General features: G+C 38.2%; 1 protein-coding gene across 4 annotated transcripts in view; it reads left to right on the top strand.

Moving 5' to 3' along the window:
* Window positions 1-15,467, top strand: part of KIAA0825 (KIAA0825 ortholog) — a 407,438-nt gene that overhangs the window by 152,165 nt on the left and 239,806 nt on the right. For all 4 annotated transcript variants that reach the window (XM_047731565.1, XM_047731566.1, XM_047731567.1 and 1 more), the window contains one exon: window positions 1,879-1,989. In XM_047731565.1, coding sequence (XP_047587521.1) covers window positions 1,879-1,989 — 111 coding nt within the window. The remainder of the gene's footprint in view (window positions 1-1,878; window positions 1,990-15,467) is intronic.

Below are 15,467 nucleotides of genomic sequence, written 5' to 3'. Positions count from 1 at the left end.
TGCTGAATGAGTTCTAGTAGTTTGGGGATGGAGTCTTTTGGGTTTTCCATATAAACTATCATGTCATCTGTGAAGTGAGAGAGTTTGACTTCTTTATTGCAAATTTGAATACCTCTTATTTCTCTTCGTTGTCTGATCGCTGTTGCTAGGACTTCTAATACTATGTTGAACAAGAGTGTTGAGAGTGGGCATCCTTGTCGTGTTCCTGATCTCAACGGGAAGGCTGTCAGCTTTTCCCCATTGAAGATGATATTCACTGTGGGTTTTTCATAGGTAGATTTTATGAAGTTGAGGAATGTTCCCTCTATCCCTAGCTTAAGATGTGGTCCATATATACTGCGGGGTAATATGCCTCCATCAGAAAGGATGAATACCCAACTTTTGTATCAACATGGATGGGACTGGAAGAGATTATGCTGAGTGAACTAAGTCAAGCGGAGAGAGTCAATTACATGGTTTCGCTTATTTGTGGAGCATAAGGAATAACACAGAGGACATGGGGATTTGGAGAGGAGAAGGGAGTTGGGGGAAATTGGAGGGAAGATGAACCATGAGGACTCTGAAAAACAATCTGAGGGTTTTGGAGGGGCGGGGGATGGAGAGTTGGGTGAGCCTGGCGGTGGGTATTATGGAGGGCACATATTGCATGGAGCAAATTCTGGAACACTGAAAAGAAATTTTAAAAATAAATTAAAAATTGAAAAAATATTGAAGTATATTTAATTAGTAGGTATTCTCCTAGCAAGACAAACTGGAGAGGGACAGGTCACATTTGGAAAATGTGAGAATACAGGAAGCATATGGAATGAAAAAGTCAGAATGGGTTTTCAAAATGGAATTCTGTTCTACATATTATTTAAAAGACACTGTTGCTGGTGTACTGTATATAAAGAGAGATAGTACCACTTCAAACAATTCCATTACTAAAATGTTCCCAGTTGTTACTCTTTACTCCATGTAGGCAAATATAGTCTCCTGTTATGATAAAAATTTTATTAGCCAGGCTATCTACAAAAGATTTTATGTAGCAGATTCTTTCTTATTACCTCAAGATTTATTGCTGAATTTGGGCCAACCTAGAAAAATGTTACAGTCACTTCTCCAAAGATAATTGTACACCAGATAGTCTGGCCAAATTGTTCTAATTTTGAAATCATAGTCATATATTTTACAGTTAAATTCTTCTTTATAAGCCCTCTGTGGGCTCTTAGGAACATACAAAATTAATTATAAATTCTCATTAATTGTTTAGTATTTATAAATCACTTTAAAGAATAAAAAGAGGTAGCTATGCTAAACATTTCTACAGCAATGAAGCAAATATGACAAAATAGTGACATTTATTTGATCCAGGTGGAGGAGGGTGATATAAATGGTATACACTGTCCTATTCTTTATTCATTCATTTTTGATAAATTTTATAATGGTAGTTTTTACCTACTAATGGGATTATCTTATTTTTCCAAGTGTAAGAACTGCTGTGTAGGAGCCTCTGAATTACCTATTAACATAGATCCCAAGTGGATGGATGCGTTGTCCATTCTAGCGCAATACCGTTTTGTGCAAAATCATGAACTTCGAGGGGTGTCTGGGTGGCTCAGTCAATTAAGCACCCAACTCTTGATTTCAAGTCAGGTCATGATCTCAGGGTCATGAGATCAAGCTCAGCAATTTGTTCCAAACATGGAGTTTGCTTAAGTTCTCCCTCTGCCCCTACCTCCCAATCACATGTACTCTCTCTCTCAAAAAAAAAAAAAAAAGAAAAGAAAAGAAAAGAAAAATCATTAACTTCAAATACTGAGTGAAAATAAAAAGTTTTTCTGGTCTTCATGGTTAATGTTTCCTATGTATTCTGAAATAATTATTTTATTTCTCCAGGACTTTTCAGCATGGCATAGATGATTCTGCTTCAGATTCCATAAAACCATTTTTCAAGCAACCACTGCATTGGTTTTCTTGCATATCACATTTCTACCCTTCTTTACTCAGGTGAGAACCTCTAAATACTACACTATGTATAATTCTATGATCCCTTTAAAGTTTAATGGAAACTTTTATCCATGGAGGTAAATGCATCTCAGAGAAAGAGCTTACAATTTTTATAGTATGCAGGTAAGTAAAAAGTATTACTTCTCTTTTTATTAGCCCAAGGATCCAATATACAAGCTTCATAATCATCCTGCTAACTTACAGCTTTACTGTTGTAATGGAAAAATATGAATTTTTGGAATTTAGTTCTATTTTAGCTAATTGGTTAGCCATTTTAAAATTCATCTTTCTTGATCTATGACTGGGGATTTGACAGTTCTCCAACTAATTATTGAAAAAAATAAAACAAAGACAGCAAAACTGGATAATTCATGTAACAAACTAGAGCCTTAGGAAAAAGTTGAGAGAGAAGAAACTTTAAAAAATTATGAATAGGATCTTTCACTTTTATTATTTAATTAACAGCATTTAAGCATTAAAAAATCATTTAAAGCATGAAATATACTTGCAGAATAATCTGATGACATTTTGTGGCATTATATAGAATGTCAGTTTGATTCTTTGCTGAATATATCACTGGAAAGTACCTTTCCTTGGTATCTGTGAATAAATATATCATGTATCGCTGAAGGAGATCCTGTTAATTCCTGTACATTCTTGATTCATCTTGGAAGTACACCATCAGTGATTTCACTCTCTAAATTGAGTAACTGTCTCTCAGTCTTGAGGAGCAAGAGTCCTGGCTATAAGTAGATGTTGTGTAAACCTTGTACACAAAATCTCTATAAACACAACAAATAAATCCTGTTACCAATTAAGTCACTGTCTCCATATAGGAAATGGGGAATCCGAGATCAGTGACTCATAGACTCTACCCTCAAAGACCTTTGTGTATTGTTGTTACTTCACTTACGAATAAAACATTTTCACTGTCTCTGATGCATTCCTTATGATTGATTCCTAGAAACAGAATACCCTCAGTACTCTGTCATCTCAGCATCCAGTAGCTTGCATGTAAATAGACTCACGGCATTGAGAATTAAATAGCTGACTTTTAATACTCATTACTACAAAAATAAGAAATTAAACAACTGAATCTTTTGCAGTGTGAATTAAACAAAAAATCTGTATTATTTTAAAGAGTTTCCAAACTTCTCAACCTATTTGTTCTCCATGTTTTCAGAGTTTCTTTAATCTATTAGTATTAATACTTTCCTTTTTCTTTTCTTTTCAAGATTTTATTTATTTGATAGAAAGTGAGAGGGAAAAAAGTGAGCAAGGATCTCAATGCGGGACTCAACCCCAGGGCCCTGGGATCATGACCTGAGCTGAAGGCAGATGCTTAACCAAATGAGCCCCAGGTGCCTCAGTGTTACTACTTTCATATAGACTATAACCATTGAGATTATTCCCCATTCAGGCGTTGCTCTGTAAGATTTCCACCTTCAAGCTCATTCAGTCCATGTAGAGACCTGGAAAGGCAGCCTGGAAATGGGTTTATCTTTCACATAGCCACTTCTTGTGTTTAACGTCTTTCTCTCCTATACTTAAAGCAAGCATAAATGTAATAAGGCTTTTCTTTCTTTCTGCTTCTGTGTAGTAATCCATGTCCACCATTATCCTAACATAAACATTCAAACCCGGGAGTCACTACTCAGCCCATAGTAGAAATGAAGCTTGGTACAAGCTTCCCAGAGGACAGTTTAGGAAGCTGTGTCAAAAAACCTTAAAAATATTTATTCTTCTTTATCCAGAAATTTCATTTCTAGGAATTGATCATAAGAAATTAGAGCAGCTGATGAAGCTTTGTTTGGAAGGCTAGCCATTGAAACATTGTGAGAGGAAAAAATGGAAATAAATGTCCCACAGTATAAAATTAGACAAATCAATTTTGGAATAGTCATATGATACATTACTGTGGAGTCATTAAAAGGGTCGATTTTGAAAAAAATTTAATGACAAATAATTTTGATTTTTAGTTAAAGGGAAGCTGCCGTTAGTCATTATGACAGCATCAAAACCAGCCCGGTTTTTCCAGCGATAACTGTGTACCGCACATTCTAGGTGCTTCATGTACATTATCTCTTTAAAACATCAAACCAACCTGTGGGGCACCTATTTCTGTGCTGCTTTCATGGAGAGTAAAGTGATACATAAGTGGCAACTTTCTGAAGAGGACCCTGCTGGGTGGCAGACTCTGAGCCTAGGCTTGTCTGCCTCCAAACTTCTAGCCTCTGACAACCACACCTTCGCCTGTCAGTGGGAGAGCATATGTTCAGAGTGTGCATAAAAACAGGTGTTTTTTTTAACACATGTTAAAAGTATGCATAAAAAATCTAGCATGTGCATAAAAATAGGTGTGGATAAAAAAATCCAGGATGGTCAGTTATTTATTATGTAAAATCTCTTTTTCTGTACTAATATATTAGTGCTTATGTACTAATCTATAGTCTATATCTCCAAGGGAGGGATCTAGTATGTGGATTCCTTAAGCTTGCTAAATGTGAGACCCATGTTTCCTAGGGGATGAACAGTTATTAGAAAGTGGGACACAGTTGAAAGTGTTGAACTAGGCCATACTACTTTACATATAGCATTAAAAAAGTGTGTATAGAAAAAGCAAAATTGAGAGGCTATCTGCTGGGGAGCTCATTGTTTTTATCTTTGTATGGTAGGATTGCAAGCAATTTTAATTTTTTTATGTATTATTTTCCATATTTTCTGAATTTCATATAATGAAAATGATTTAATTTTATAGACCTTTCTGGACTCACGATGGGGTTCTGTCCTGATAAGCTCATCATAAGTTGAAAATATTATGTTAAAAACGCATTTGATGCATCTAACTTACCAAACATAGTTTATTAGCTCACCTACCTTAAATGTACCCCAAACACTCACATTAGCCTACAGTTGGGGAAAATCATCTAACACAAAACTTATTTTGTAATTAAGTGCTGCATATCTCCTGTAATATCTTGACTACTGTACTGGAAGTGAATAACAGAATGATTGTATGGGTACAGAGTGGTTGTAAGGGTTTGGGTTGTCTACCCTTGTGATCCTCTTGTGGCTGCCAGAGCTGTAGCTCACTGCCACCACCCGGCCATCATGAGAGTATCGGACGGCATGTCATAGCCTGGGAAAAGGTCAAAATCTCAAAATTTGAGGTGTGGTTTCGACTGAATGCATATCGCTTTCACACCATCATAAAGCTGAAAAATCGTAAGTAGAACCATCCATCGTAAGTCGGGACCACCAGTATTAAAAGTTTTTCAAAGCAGAAAGAAACCCCATTTTTTATCGCTCTTTTGTTCACATGGCTTACCCTCTAACCTCTAGGCAGATGATTTCTAGCTTCACATCTCCAGCTCTGAGCACTTGCCTTTACCCCCATATTGTATGCCCAGCTGCTCATATTTTTGAATGACCCACTGTTACTGGAAATCCACTATGATGTCCTCAGCTGATCCTTCCTTCTACTCTTCCCTTGTCCCCCATGCATAGTGTCTTTTGTATTAAGAGTGTCATCCTTCTTAAACACTTCCAGGTAGAATCTTGATGATAGTTTCCATGTTGATCTCTGCTTTGCCTGTTCCTAGTGTATTAGCATGTTCAGTTGATTCTTTCTTGACAGTTCTCTTAGAACCATCCTTTCTCTCCAACCCATTACAACAACTCTAGTCCATTTTACTATTATTTAACATGTTTCAGACACTGTTTTAATTATATCACTGCTCAAGAATTTGGTGTAGCTTCTGCGTGGCCCACACTGGCTGGCCTGTTACCTGGAGTACCCAACAGCGTTCTCTACTCCCATTGTTAGTCTCCTTTCTTATCTCTTAAGACACAGTTACTCTGTACTTCTCACTATTGTTATTTTTAGTCTCAGCTTCAGATTTTTATTTATGAAGTTTTCTCTCTACTGAAATACCTTTGGTTCTCTTCTTTGCTTCTCAAAATTCCCCATGGAAGGCATAGGATGAGCTCCCCTCCACTGAAGGCAGTACTTTCTGGTAATTATTCTCTGACAGGTCCATTGAACATGCTTAGAAAGACATGATCCATGTGACTTAAGATCTAACACTCTCAGAACAGTGGTAGAGTCAGAGGAACCCAGGGTAGCAGTAAAAGTAATTTCAGATAACTCAAGGTGTTGATGTGCATTTGTGAAACATTGCAGTGTGAATTGCACCTGGACCACTGCTGTGTGACCTTAAAAATCCCCACCTCTCCATCCATTTCCCCTCACATAATATCTGTTGTTTCTGTGTGTTCGTCACCCCCAAATTATACCTCAAAACTCCCTTCCTCACTTTAGCAACTAAAATGAACTATTCAGAGAAATACATGGGCTGGATAATGACAAACTAAAAATATATAAAGCTTTTTCTCTTTTGGAAAAGGTGTGGTTGAGAGGAGAGATGACTGAAATATCTAATGTTATTAAAGATCTTAGTAATTTATTCACCTACTTGCTTATTTATTTGCACCTGTGTGTTGTTTTAGAAAGGATTTACTGTGGCCTTTAACAAGTGTTAAAAATATTAAGATAATGAATTAAAAGTAGGTGAGAAGGAAGAAACAGAGCAAGGAAGAGGACATGAATTTAAGACTTAAATTAAGAGTCATGAATGTATACACAGTTGTATGACCCATAAATTTGTCTGTAGGATTGCTAGTAAAAGCCTATGAAGAATATAAATTGGTAAAAAAAAGAATTTTTCATGTTCTCCTAGAACCACTGGACTAGAGTTTTGAAGAGTTTGCTTTAGGGAAAATAAATGTATTTTCAAAGCAGTAAGTAAAATGTACTGTATTCATTATCCCAAGCACTGGTATAGGCTAACAATGTGAGTTGATTTAGAAAAGGTAATCAGGGGGCGCCTGGGTGGCTCAGTGGGTTAAGCCGCTGCCTTCGGCTCAGGTCATGATCTCAGGGTCCTGGGATCGAGTCCCACATCGGGCTCTCTGCTCAGCAAGAAGCCTGCTTCCCTCTCTCTCTCTCTCTGCCTACCTCTCCGTCTACTTGTGATCTCTCTCTCTGTCAAATAAATAAATAAAAAATCTTTAAAAAAAAAATACTATGACACCATACTGTGCTTTCATATGAATGTTCAAGGAAGAATACTATCTTAGTCAATTATACTGTTACATTATAATGGTCTTTTATTATTTTCCAAACTTTGATCTTCTTGTGGTTCTTTAAATATTTCCTAATATTTTTCCCATCTTCCTTCCCTAAGTAGGTCATAACTGCACACTGAAACCAAGTACCATAATCAGTGTGAGTAAACAGCCCATTCATTTTACACTGCTCATTTTCTTTTATGATGACAACATGATGTTTTGATTCGTGGCCAGTCCATTCTGAGCTGTAGATACCTCTTTCTACTCTGCTTTTGTTTCTACTTAGTTTTATTCAATGTAATCCTGTTTAGATTTATATACATTTTACCTCCCCAAATATATTAAGCTACTATTGGCTACATTATATTATATATGCTCTGTGGGTCTTTCCTTTTATCCGGTTCACCAAGAGATGTATACTCATTTTCTCTATGAACTCATTTAAATTCTTTTCTCTAAGTAAGGCACTATGCTAGGTGTTAATGGTGAGGAAAGAGGTAAGCAATGAAGTTGGAGACTAAGCCCTTTCCTCAAACAGTTACATACTGGTAAGCAATATAGTCTTAGTGACGTACTTGACAACAGTATATAATACCATTGTCTACTTCCCCCATCTTGAGACACACTCCTAATTCCCTCCTGACATAGTCTCCCAATCTTCTTCTTCCTTTTCTGTTGCTGTTTCTCTGTTTCCTTTGCCTGTTCTTCTCCTTAGACCTGGCTATTAAATCTTGAACATCTTCAGTGTCTGTCACAGAATTTTTACAGGGGAAGTGAAACTTGGCTATGGCTTTATGTACTCCCTATGACTCCCCAAATTAGAATCTCTAATTTTTACCTCTCCTGGGACTGCAGACCTATATATCCATGGGTGCCAACCACACATGAATGCCTTCCTGAGGTTTACACCTGGAGATCACAAAGACACCTCAAACTCAACACAACCAAAAGGACTTAGGACACTCCCCTCCAAACTGATCCTCCTCTATTATTCCCTAGTTTGGCTAATGGTACCTCTATGCAGTTGTAAAAGCCAGAGACATCGGAGGCAACCTGAATATCTCCCTCTTTCTCTCCTGCCATATGCAATCCATTGTTAAGTCTTATTAATTTTAACCCCTACAATTTGCTATCCATTGGACCACCTTCGCCTTAGTCCAAATAATTGTCTTTCTCCTCAGCGCTATAATGACCTCTTAGTTTTCTTCCCATATGTATTTTGACTCCCATTCCCAATGTTTTCTGAAATGCAGCCAGAGATTTCTCAAAGTCAAATCTATTTTAAAAGCTAAATTTTATCATTTCACGTTTATGGCTTAGAAACCTTCCATGAATTCTCCTTTGTCCCTTAATATAAACAAAATGTTCAGCATCCTGTAAGACCTACAGAGATGTGGTTTACCCACCTCTGCAACCTCTTTTGATACCATACTATTCTGTCAGTCTGCTCTACATACACATTAGCCTTTTTAGCATTCCTTGCTGTGCCATGCTCCTTTCTGCCACAGGGTTTTTGCACATGCTTTTCCCTTTCCCCAAAATGTTTTCATTCTCTTTCACCTAGTTCATGCCAACTTCTCTTCATATCCCAGCTCCAGTGTGACTTCTGTAGAGCAGCTTTTCATCAACCAAAAAAACGGGTTCACTTCTTACTGCATCTTCTAATAGCATGTTTTGCTTTTCCTTCAGTGAGTTTTTATGTTTGTAATTTAATCTTTAGTTATATGGTCATGTAAACTATATATGTATTTTCCACTAAATTCTGTAATAATAGTGACTGTTTTTACTTACTGTTGTGTATTCATGGCGTAGGACATACAAGTTAGCCAAAAATTAGTAGTTGAATGAACGAGTGGATGAAGGAGTACATGAATTATTGTACTATTGTTTCAGATATTGCCACATTAAATGGTACATTTGGCTCTTTTCGAACATTTGATCTGAATGGTAAAGCTCAGGCAGAGGAAGCATGGTCTTGTTGAGAAGGTGGCTTCTAGTATCCTTAGGATAAAACATCTGGGGAGGAAGATGAAAAAGAGTTTTGGTCTCTCAGCTGCTGATGATAGGCTGTTCCACAGGACTGAGGAGAAGAGCTTAGAGATCTTGTACTCTGATGAGGTGCCGAGTTTTAACACAGAGCCAACAGTCAGGGGAGAAGAAATGAGAGCCTTTTAACACCAAAGCTTTTTTTTTTTTTTTTTTAAGATTTTATTTATTTATTTGACAGAGAGATCACAAGCAGGCAGAGAGGCAGGCAGAGAGAGGAGGAAGCAGGCTCCCTGCTGAGCAGAGAGCCCGATGCGGGGCTCGATCCCAGGACTCCGAGATCATGACCTGAGCCAAAGTCAGCGGCTTAACCCACTGAGCCACCCAGGCGGCCCTAACACCAAAGCTTTTAAGTGGTTGTTCCAGAGTGGGGATGGACAAGCAGCTGGATTATTGAAAAGATTTTCAGAGGGCACCCGATGGCTCAGCTGGTTAAGCATCTGACTCTTAGTTTCAGCTCAAGTCATGCTCTCAGGGTGGTGAGATTGAGCCCCAGTGTCTGACTGCATGCTCGGCATGGAGTCTGCTCGAGGTTCCCTCCCTCTTCCTGCTCCTCTGCCCCTCCCTCTACTCGCTCACCCACTCTCTCTCCCTCTAAAATAAATAAATCAAACCTTAAAATGAGAATTTTAGGAAGTCACATGTCTGTGGATCAGTTATTTAAAAAAAGTTAAAATGTCAGATGAGCTAGATACTTGATATAACTAGATATTTATTCATATTTTCCCTTTTCTATTATGGTTTAAAGATATTATATATACAAAAAAAAAGAATATAGTACTGGAGGCAGCAATGAGATAACAGAAAACTATGGGTTTCCGCATTACATAGTCATGATTTGTAGGCTTGTGTAGTTTTGTGAACTTGGAAAGTTTGTTAACCTACATGAACTTCAGTTTCCCTGTATATGAAATGGTTTATATTTTGGTGAAAAAGTTAAAACATGTATATATATAATACAATCTTACAGATGTACTTGCACACAACTTGCAATACCATTCTTTACTACTTCTGTCTTGAAACATCTTCCTTCCTTAGCTTTTGAGATACTGTCCTACCAGAGTCATGAGGATTAATTAAATGAGCTAAAGTGTTTCATCACATCAGTCGTTCAGTACTGCTGTGTTAGTAAAGACCTATATGTTTCAGAAAGTGGCAGATTTTATCAGTTACCCTGACATAGTCAATGGACTCCCCATAAGTGTGATAAAGTGGATAGAATATTGAACCACTTTGTCACTGAGTTTCACTTATCTGAAACATGATGCCAGGGGAGACCTGTCTTGAACTCTCTCTAACAGGTGTTTATTATCTGGTAGACAGGGACCAACAATAGTTAAAGACTCCAGAGAGCTAACTTCTGTTCCTCAAAAGGGATGACTCAGTGATCACTCAGTCCAGTATCTCAGTGACTCAGGTGCTAGATTAGCACTTCAGGGGGAGTCTGAAAGGGATGGTGGATATGTAATATTTTAAAAATTAAAATTTGACTTTATACATTTTTAGAAATAAGATATGCTAAACTGTGTAACATTAAAGTGTAGAGTTAGGGCCATGAGTTTGGGTACCAATATCTTTGGGTAATTTGGGGGAAATGGAGTCATCCCATGTAAAAGTTTAATTTTGCTAAACTTAGGAAATAACACCACTGCTCATAGTTTGAGCATCTACCCCCTAAGTTGTACACCAGAAAGTGTAGATACAACCAACTCTAAAAAAAGGGACCCTTTAAGAGTATCAATCTCAGGGCGCCTGGGTGGCTCAGTGGGTTGGGGCCTCTTCCTTCAGCTTGGGTCGTGATCCCAGGGTACTGCGATCAAGCCCCACATTGGGCCCTCTGCTCATTGGGGAGCCTGCTTCCTCTTTTCTCTCTGCCTGCTTCTCTGCCTACTTGTGATCTCCGTCTGTCAAATAAATAAATAAAATCTTTTTAAAAAAAGTATCAATCTACTATAATCTGATAGACCACAGTGTTATTAAAAATCAAGGCAAATCCTCTATGCAAGTGTACAGGTGAACCTTGTCTGATTTCTGTTTATTGAATCACTTGTAATTATAAAGATCATAGAGAGTTGCCTACACCCATTATTGAGATAAATATTACAAACATTTTCAAAAGTGCTATACTACATATAATCTGTACACTCTTGGTTAATGTGATGCAGAAAAATATTTGGTATTACTTTTTCCTCCTCAAAAGTATTTAAGTTATTTTCCTAGAGAAAGAGGACAAAATTGCTTTAACTATTTGTATTTACTTACTTTCCTAGGAAGATTGTGAGGGATCAATTTTGGATCAGTGCAGCAACACAGGGCTTCTCCTCTGCTTTTTTCTCACTTTAAGTCTTTTACTCTCAGTTTCTCTTTAGTCGTGCCCTTGCCTTTGTTCTCTGAATCATGTAACTTATGGTCTCTGTTATAAATTTGGCCCCGTAATCCATGACAGGAACCATCTGGTTGAAATCAGTCCCTAGATCCTTTGAATAACATGGCTCCAATTTGAGAATCAGCCTTGAGACCACAAACTTGATTTTGGGTCAAAAAGATGGTATCCTCAGTCAGGAGGTTGAACACAGCCAAACATACTCAGTGCTGGAAAATACAACTTACCTACCAAATATCAACCAGGTTCAATGGCAAGCATCATGGAGTAGAGGAATAAGCTTAGTTTTTAAAGTCAGAAAGACCTGGATTCAAATTCCAGTAGCCATATTTATTAGCTAAATGACCATTGACTAGTTTCTCAGTGTTCCTGAAACAAAGACTGAGATGAAACAAAGACTGAGTGTCTCTATGTGTGTCTTATTTTAGAGCTCCCCAAGAAGCAGACCCTGACAAATATTTAAGTGAAAGCAGTTTTTTTTTTCTAAGTAGAAGGAACACTGGAAGGAGAGTGGGTAAGTGAGACAAGGAAGAAAGACAGCAAATAAAGTTTCATTTAATCAAGCCAACTACTGAGGGAATAACCAGAACTTAAACCTTCTGGGGAAATTCTTGGGCATATATATGAGAGGCATATATATGAGAGTTATCCCACCAAGGGAGCAAGGATGCGGAGGTATTAACATGGCAACTTCCACCAGTTGAAGTTGAAGGCTGCTCTGGGACTGTGAATTCACTGGCAGTTCCAACTTGTCTTGCCAGAAGGCAGAGGAATTCAGGCCACCTCAACTGGGTGGTTGGTAAGGGCAAGACAACGTGGGGACATTGACAACATCTGCTTTGGTGTACCCCTTACACTACTGAAATCCACTCATTACCCATGTTAAGTTCTCTGAGTCTTATCATTGCTTCTTCAAGGTGATGGCTGGTCAAAACGACTCTTAAAGTATTATTGCCATGGAGTTCATGGGACAAGCTAGAGTATCCTCTAATGCAATTATTCCTGAGTCTGCAAGGGATAATCATCATTACATCCCTCTACCACTTATTCCATCTTCCCCTTACCCTTGACCATCGCATCTGATGATTTACGTTACTTGCTCAATGGAGTCACTGAGATGTTCGTCCATGAAGGGTTGAACCCCTGACTACCATTCCATTATCAGAATGTTGTTACTTCTGTAGCCTGTTTGTGGTTATTACATGAGGGCATCAAGAGGTGCCCTGGTGAATCCCTTGAGTCACAGATGTACACTTCCCTGCTCCCTTTATGCAGTAGCAACTCCCAATTCCTCAGTGTTAATTAGGGTTCATTACTCTTGCCAGTAGAGTAACTCCTTTTTTTCCCTGCTAGACTGCTGGCATCGTAATCCACAAATGACCAGATGGCAGATGTAATATTAGAAGTTTAGTGGAATTCTTGATGGTACCCTGATAGAGGTATGCATACTCCAACTCACCCCACGGTGGAAACCAGGACCTCTACTCCTATATGACCTATGGGGAGTTTGGGAATAGAAAACACACATTCCCCCAAAGGATCATCAGGAGCGCTGGTGAGAGGGGCCCCTTGGTACTTTAACTCTTCACACCGAGACTCATGTAGTTTATCTGTTAGGGGCATAGTACTATATAATGGCTATTAGTTCAAAGTAAATATTAGATTCTGAAGAACAGTTCCTAAACATTATTGGGTATTATCCTCAAACTGTGCATTTTAGAGCCCATTCGAGTTTTTTTCTAGTCTGACAGCATCTGCATGAAACAAATATGGTGGGATCAGTAAATCCCATGGTCATGCAGCCTGAACGTATTACAGAGACTTCTCTTGCCCTACATCTCATGCACAGCTATGATTGGAAGTCAGGTTGGTGTATACTGATAGAGCTAAGAGTTTTCTTTATTTAACTTTCTACTGCAGTATGATTTCATACTAAAAAATTGCAGTAATTGCAAGTGAACTACCTGATAAGCTTCCATAAAATAAACACACCCAAATACAGCTCAAATTTTGCATGATGAGTCTATAAAAATAATTTGTTAGTTTCATAACCAGTAATGATTGAACTCTATTATTATATCACTCCTTACTCCCAGGACTTGAAAAATTCTTTAGGCTAATTCATGCCCCAGAAATGTAGCACTTATTAGAGTATAAGCCTAATAAAACCCAGGCATAAATTCATTCTGTCTCCCAATACAAGCTTTATGAGTTCCAGTGGATTTATAAATTTTTGTTCTCTTTTTTGTATTATAGTGGAATTCAACATGTACATATTTGAAACATATATATATAAATATATATGTATAAAATTTCCCTTTCTGTCATTTTTTTGTGAGGCTAATCTCACTTTCACAGCTCTACCAGCTCAAAGGATGAGGGAACATATGCTTCTCCATATGCCTAACACAGACTCCTCAATGCATTTATTACTCAGAGCTTAGTGATTGAGGAATGTTTGTAATATTTTATTTTTCCTCATAGTGAGTCATTCTACTGTACATTTCAAAATCTGTGATAAGTTGAAAGATCCAAGAATGGAGGTACATTTCAACAAACAGCTTCCCATCTGGAAAATGAGAGGTTTTATTTATAAGCAGGTATTCAAATGTGGTGGTATGAAATGACCTTCAGATTATTTTGTTTTATTACATGTCTAAAGGGCAGAGCAAATACACTCACCCCCTCCAATCCACTCTCCACACTGTAGCCAGATCAGGAAACCCATCTCCCTTAAACTCTTCAACTGATCCCAAATCCCCACTTTGGCTAATGAGGCCCTCCACGATCTGGCTCCTGTCTCCTCCTTCAGATTGTCTCTCAATATCCCCTCCCTTCTTTCCTACACTCCACCGAACTGGATCTTTCTGTTTATTAAATGCATCCTGAAATCAGCCACGACTTAAGCAAAATATATAGGTAGGAAATGTTTAAAAGTTAAGTTGCTTTTAATATATAACTTACTACCAACTAGCTGCTTTTCATCTTTTGAACCCCAAGCAAGTTCCTAGAAGTCAGCACTTGGGGTTTAGGTTGGGATTAGGGACAGCCGTTGTGAGGATTTGCCTCAGTGTTTCGGTCCAAAGGGCGGAGCCTTCCTTTGGCACTGTGTTGGAAACGTCTGCAAGAGCCGACTAGTCTGGGAGTACCCAAAGTCATTCAGAACTCCTCAAGCGATGGACTTGATTCCTCTGGCCTGAGAGTTAAGTTTTAACTCGTTGCTTCTCTCTTCACCACCCACTCAATGAAGGAGCTGGCCTACCTCACACTGGGAGGTGCTTTGAAATTTCACTTTGTATCTTCAGATCCTCTCACTTTTGCTTAAATCAGCCTTTTGACAAAGTATCCTCTTTTTTTTTTTTTTTTTAAGAGTTTGCCTACCCATCTGTGATCATATGAGTCAATCAGCTAACATTTACAGAGCCCTTAAATGTGCTTAGTTTGCCAGGAGGAGATTTGGGGTATAAAACAAGTGTCCTGACAAAGCTTGACTCTAAAGTAGACAGATAAAGCTTTAACTGATGGAATAATAAAGTGCTAAAATGTGTATAATTGCGATACGTGTTTTAATTCAAAATGAAACTCCTATGCAGAGAAATTTTTAGTGACGGGGACGCCTGGGTGGCTCAGTTGGTTAAGCCACTGCCTTTGGCTCAGGTCATGATCCCAGAGTCCTGGGATCGAGTCCCACATCGGGCTCCTTGCTCAGCGGGGAGCCTGCTTCTCTCTCTGCCTCTGCCAACCGCTCTGCCTGCTTGTTTTTTTTTTCCCCCCTCTCTCTCTCTCTGACAAATAAATAAAATCTTTTTTTAAAAAAAGAAATTTTAAGTGATGCTACACAGGGAAAGTGATATTTTTGCTGCAAATTGAAGGATGGGTAGGATTAAGATAAGTAAAGGATTGTAGGGAGTTCAATGGG

Source organism: Lutra lutra, chromosome 5 (genome assembly GCF_902655055.1).
Source record: "Lutra lutra chromosome 5, mLutLut1.2, whole genome shotgun sequence".
Lineage (NCBI taxonomy): Eukaryota > Metazoa > Chordata > Mammalia > Carnivora > Mustelidae > Lutra > Lutra lutra.
Note: the sequence above shows the minus strand (reverse complement) of the source record. Positions and strands in the feature narration are given on the sequence as shown.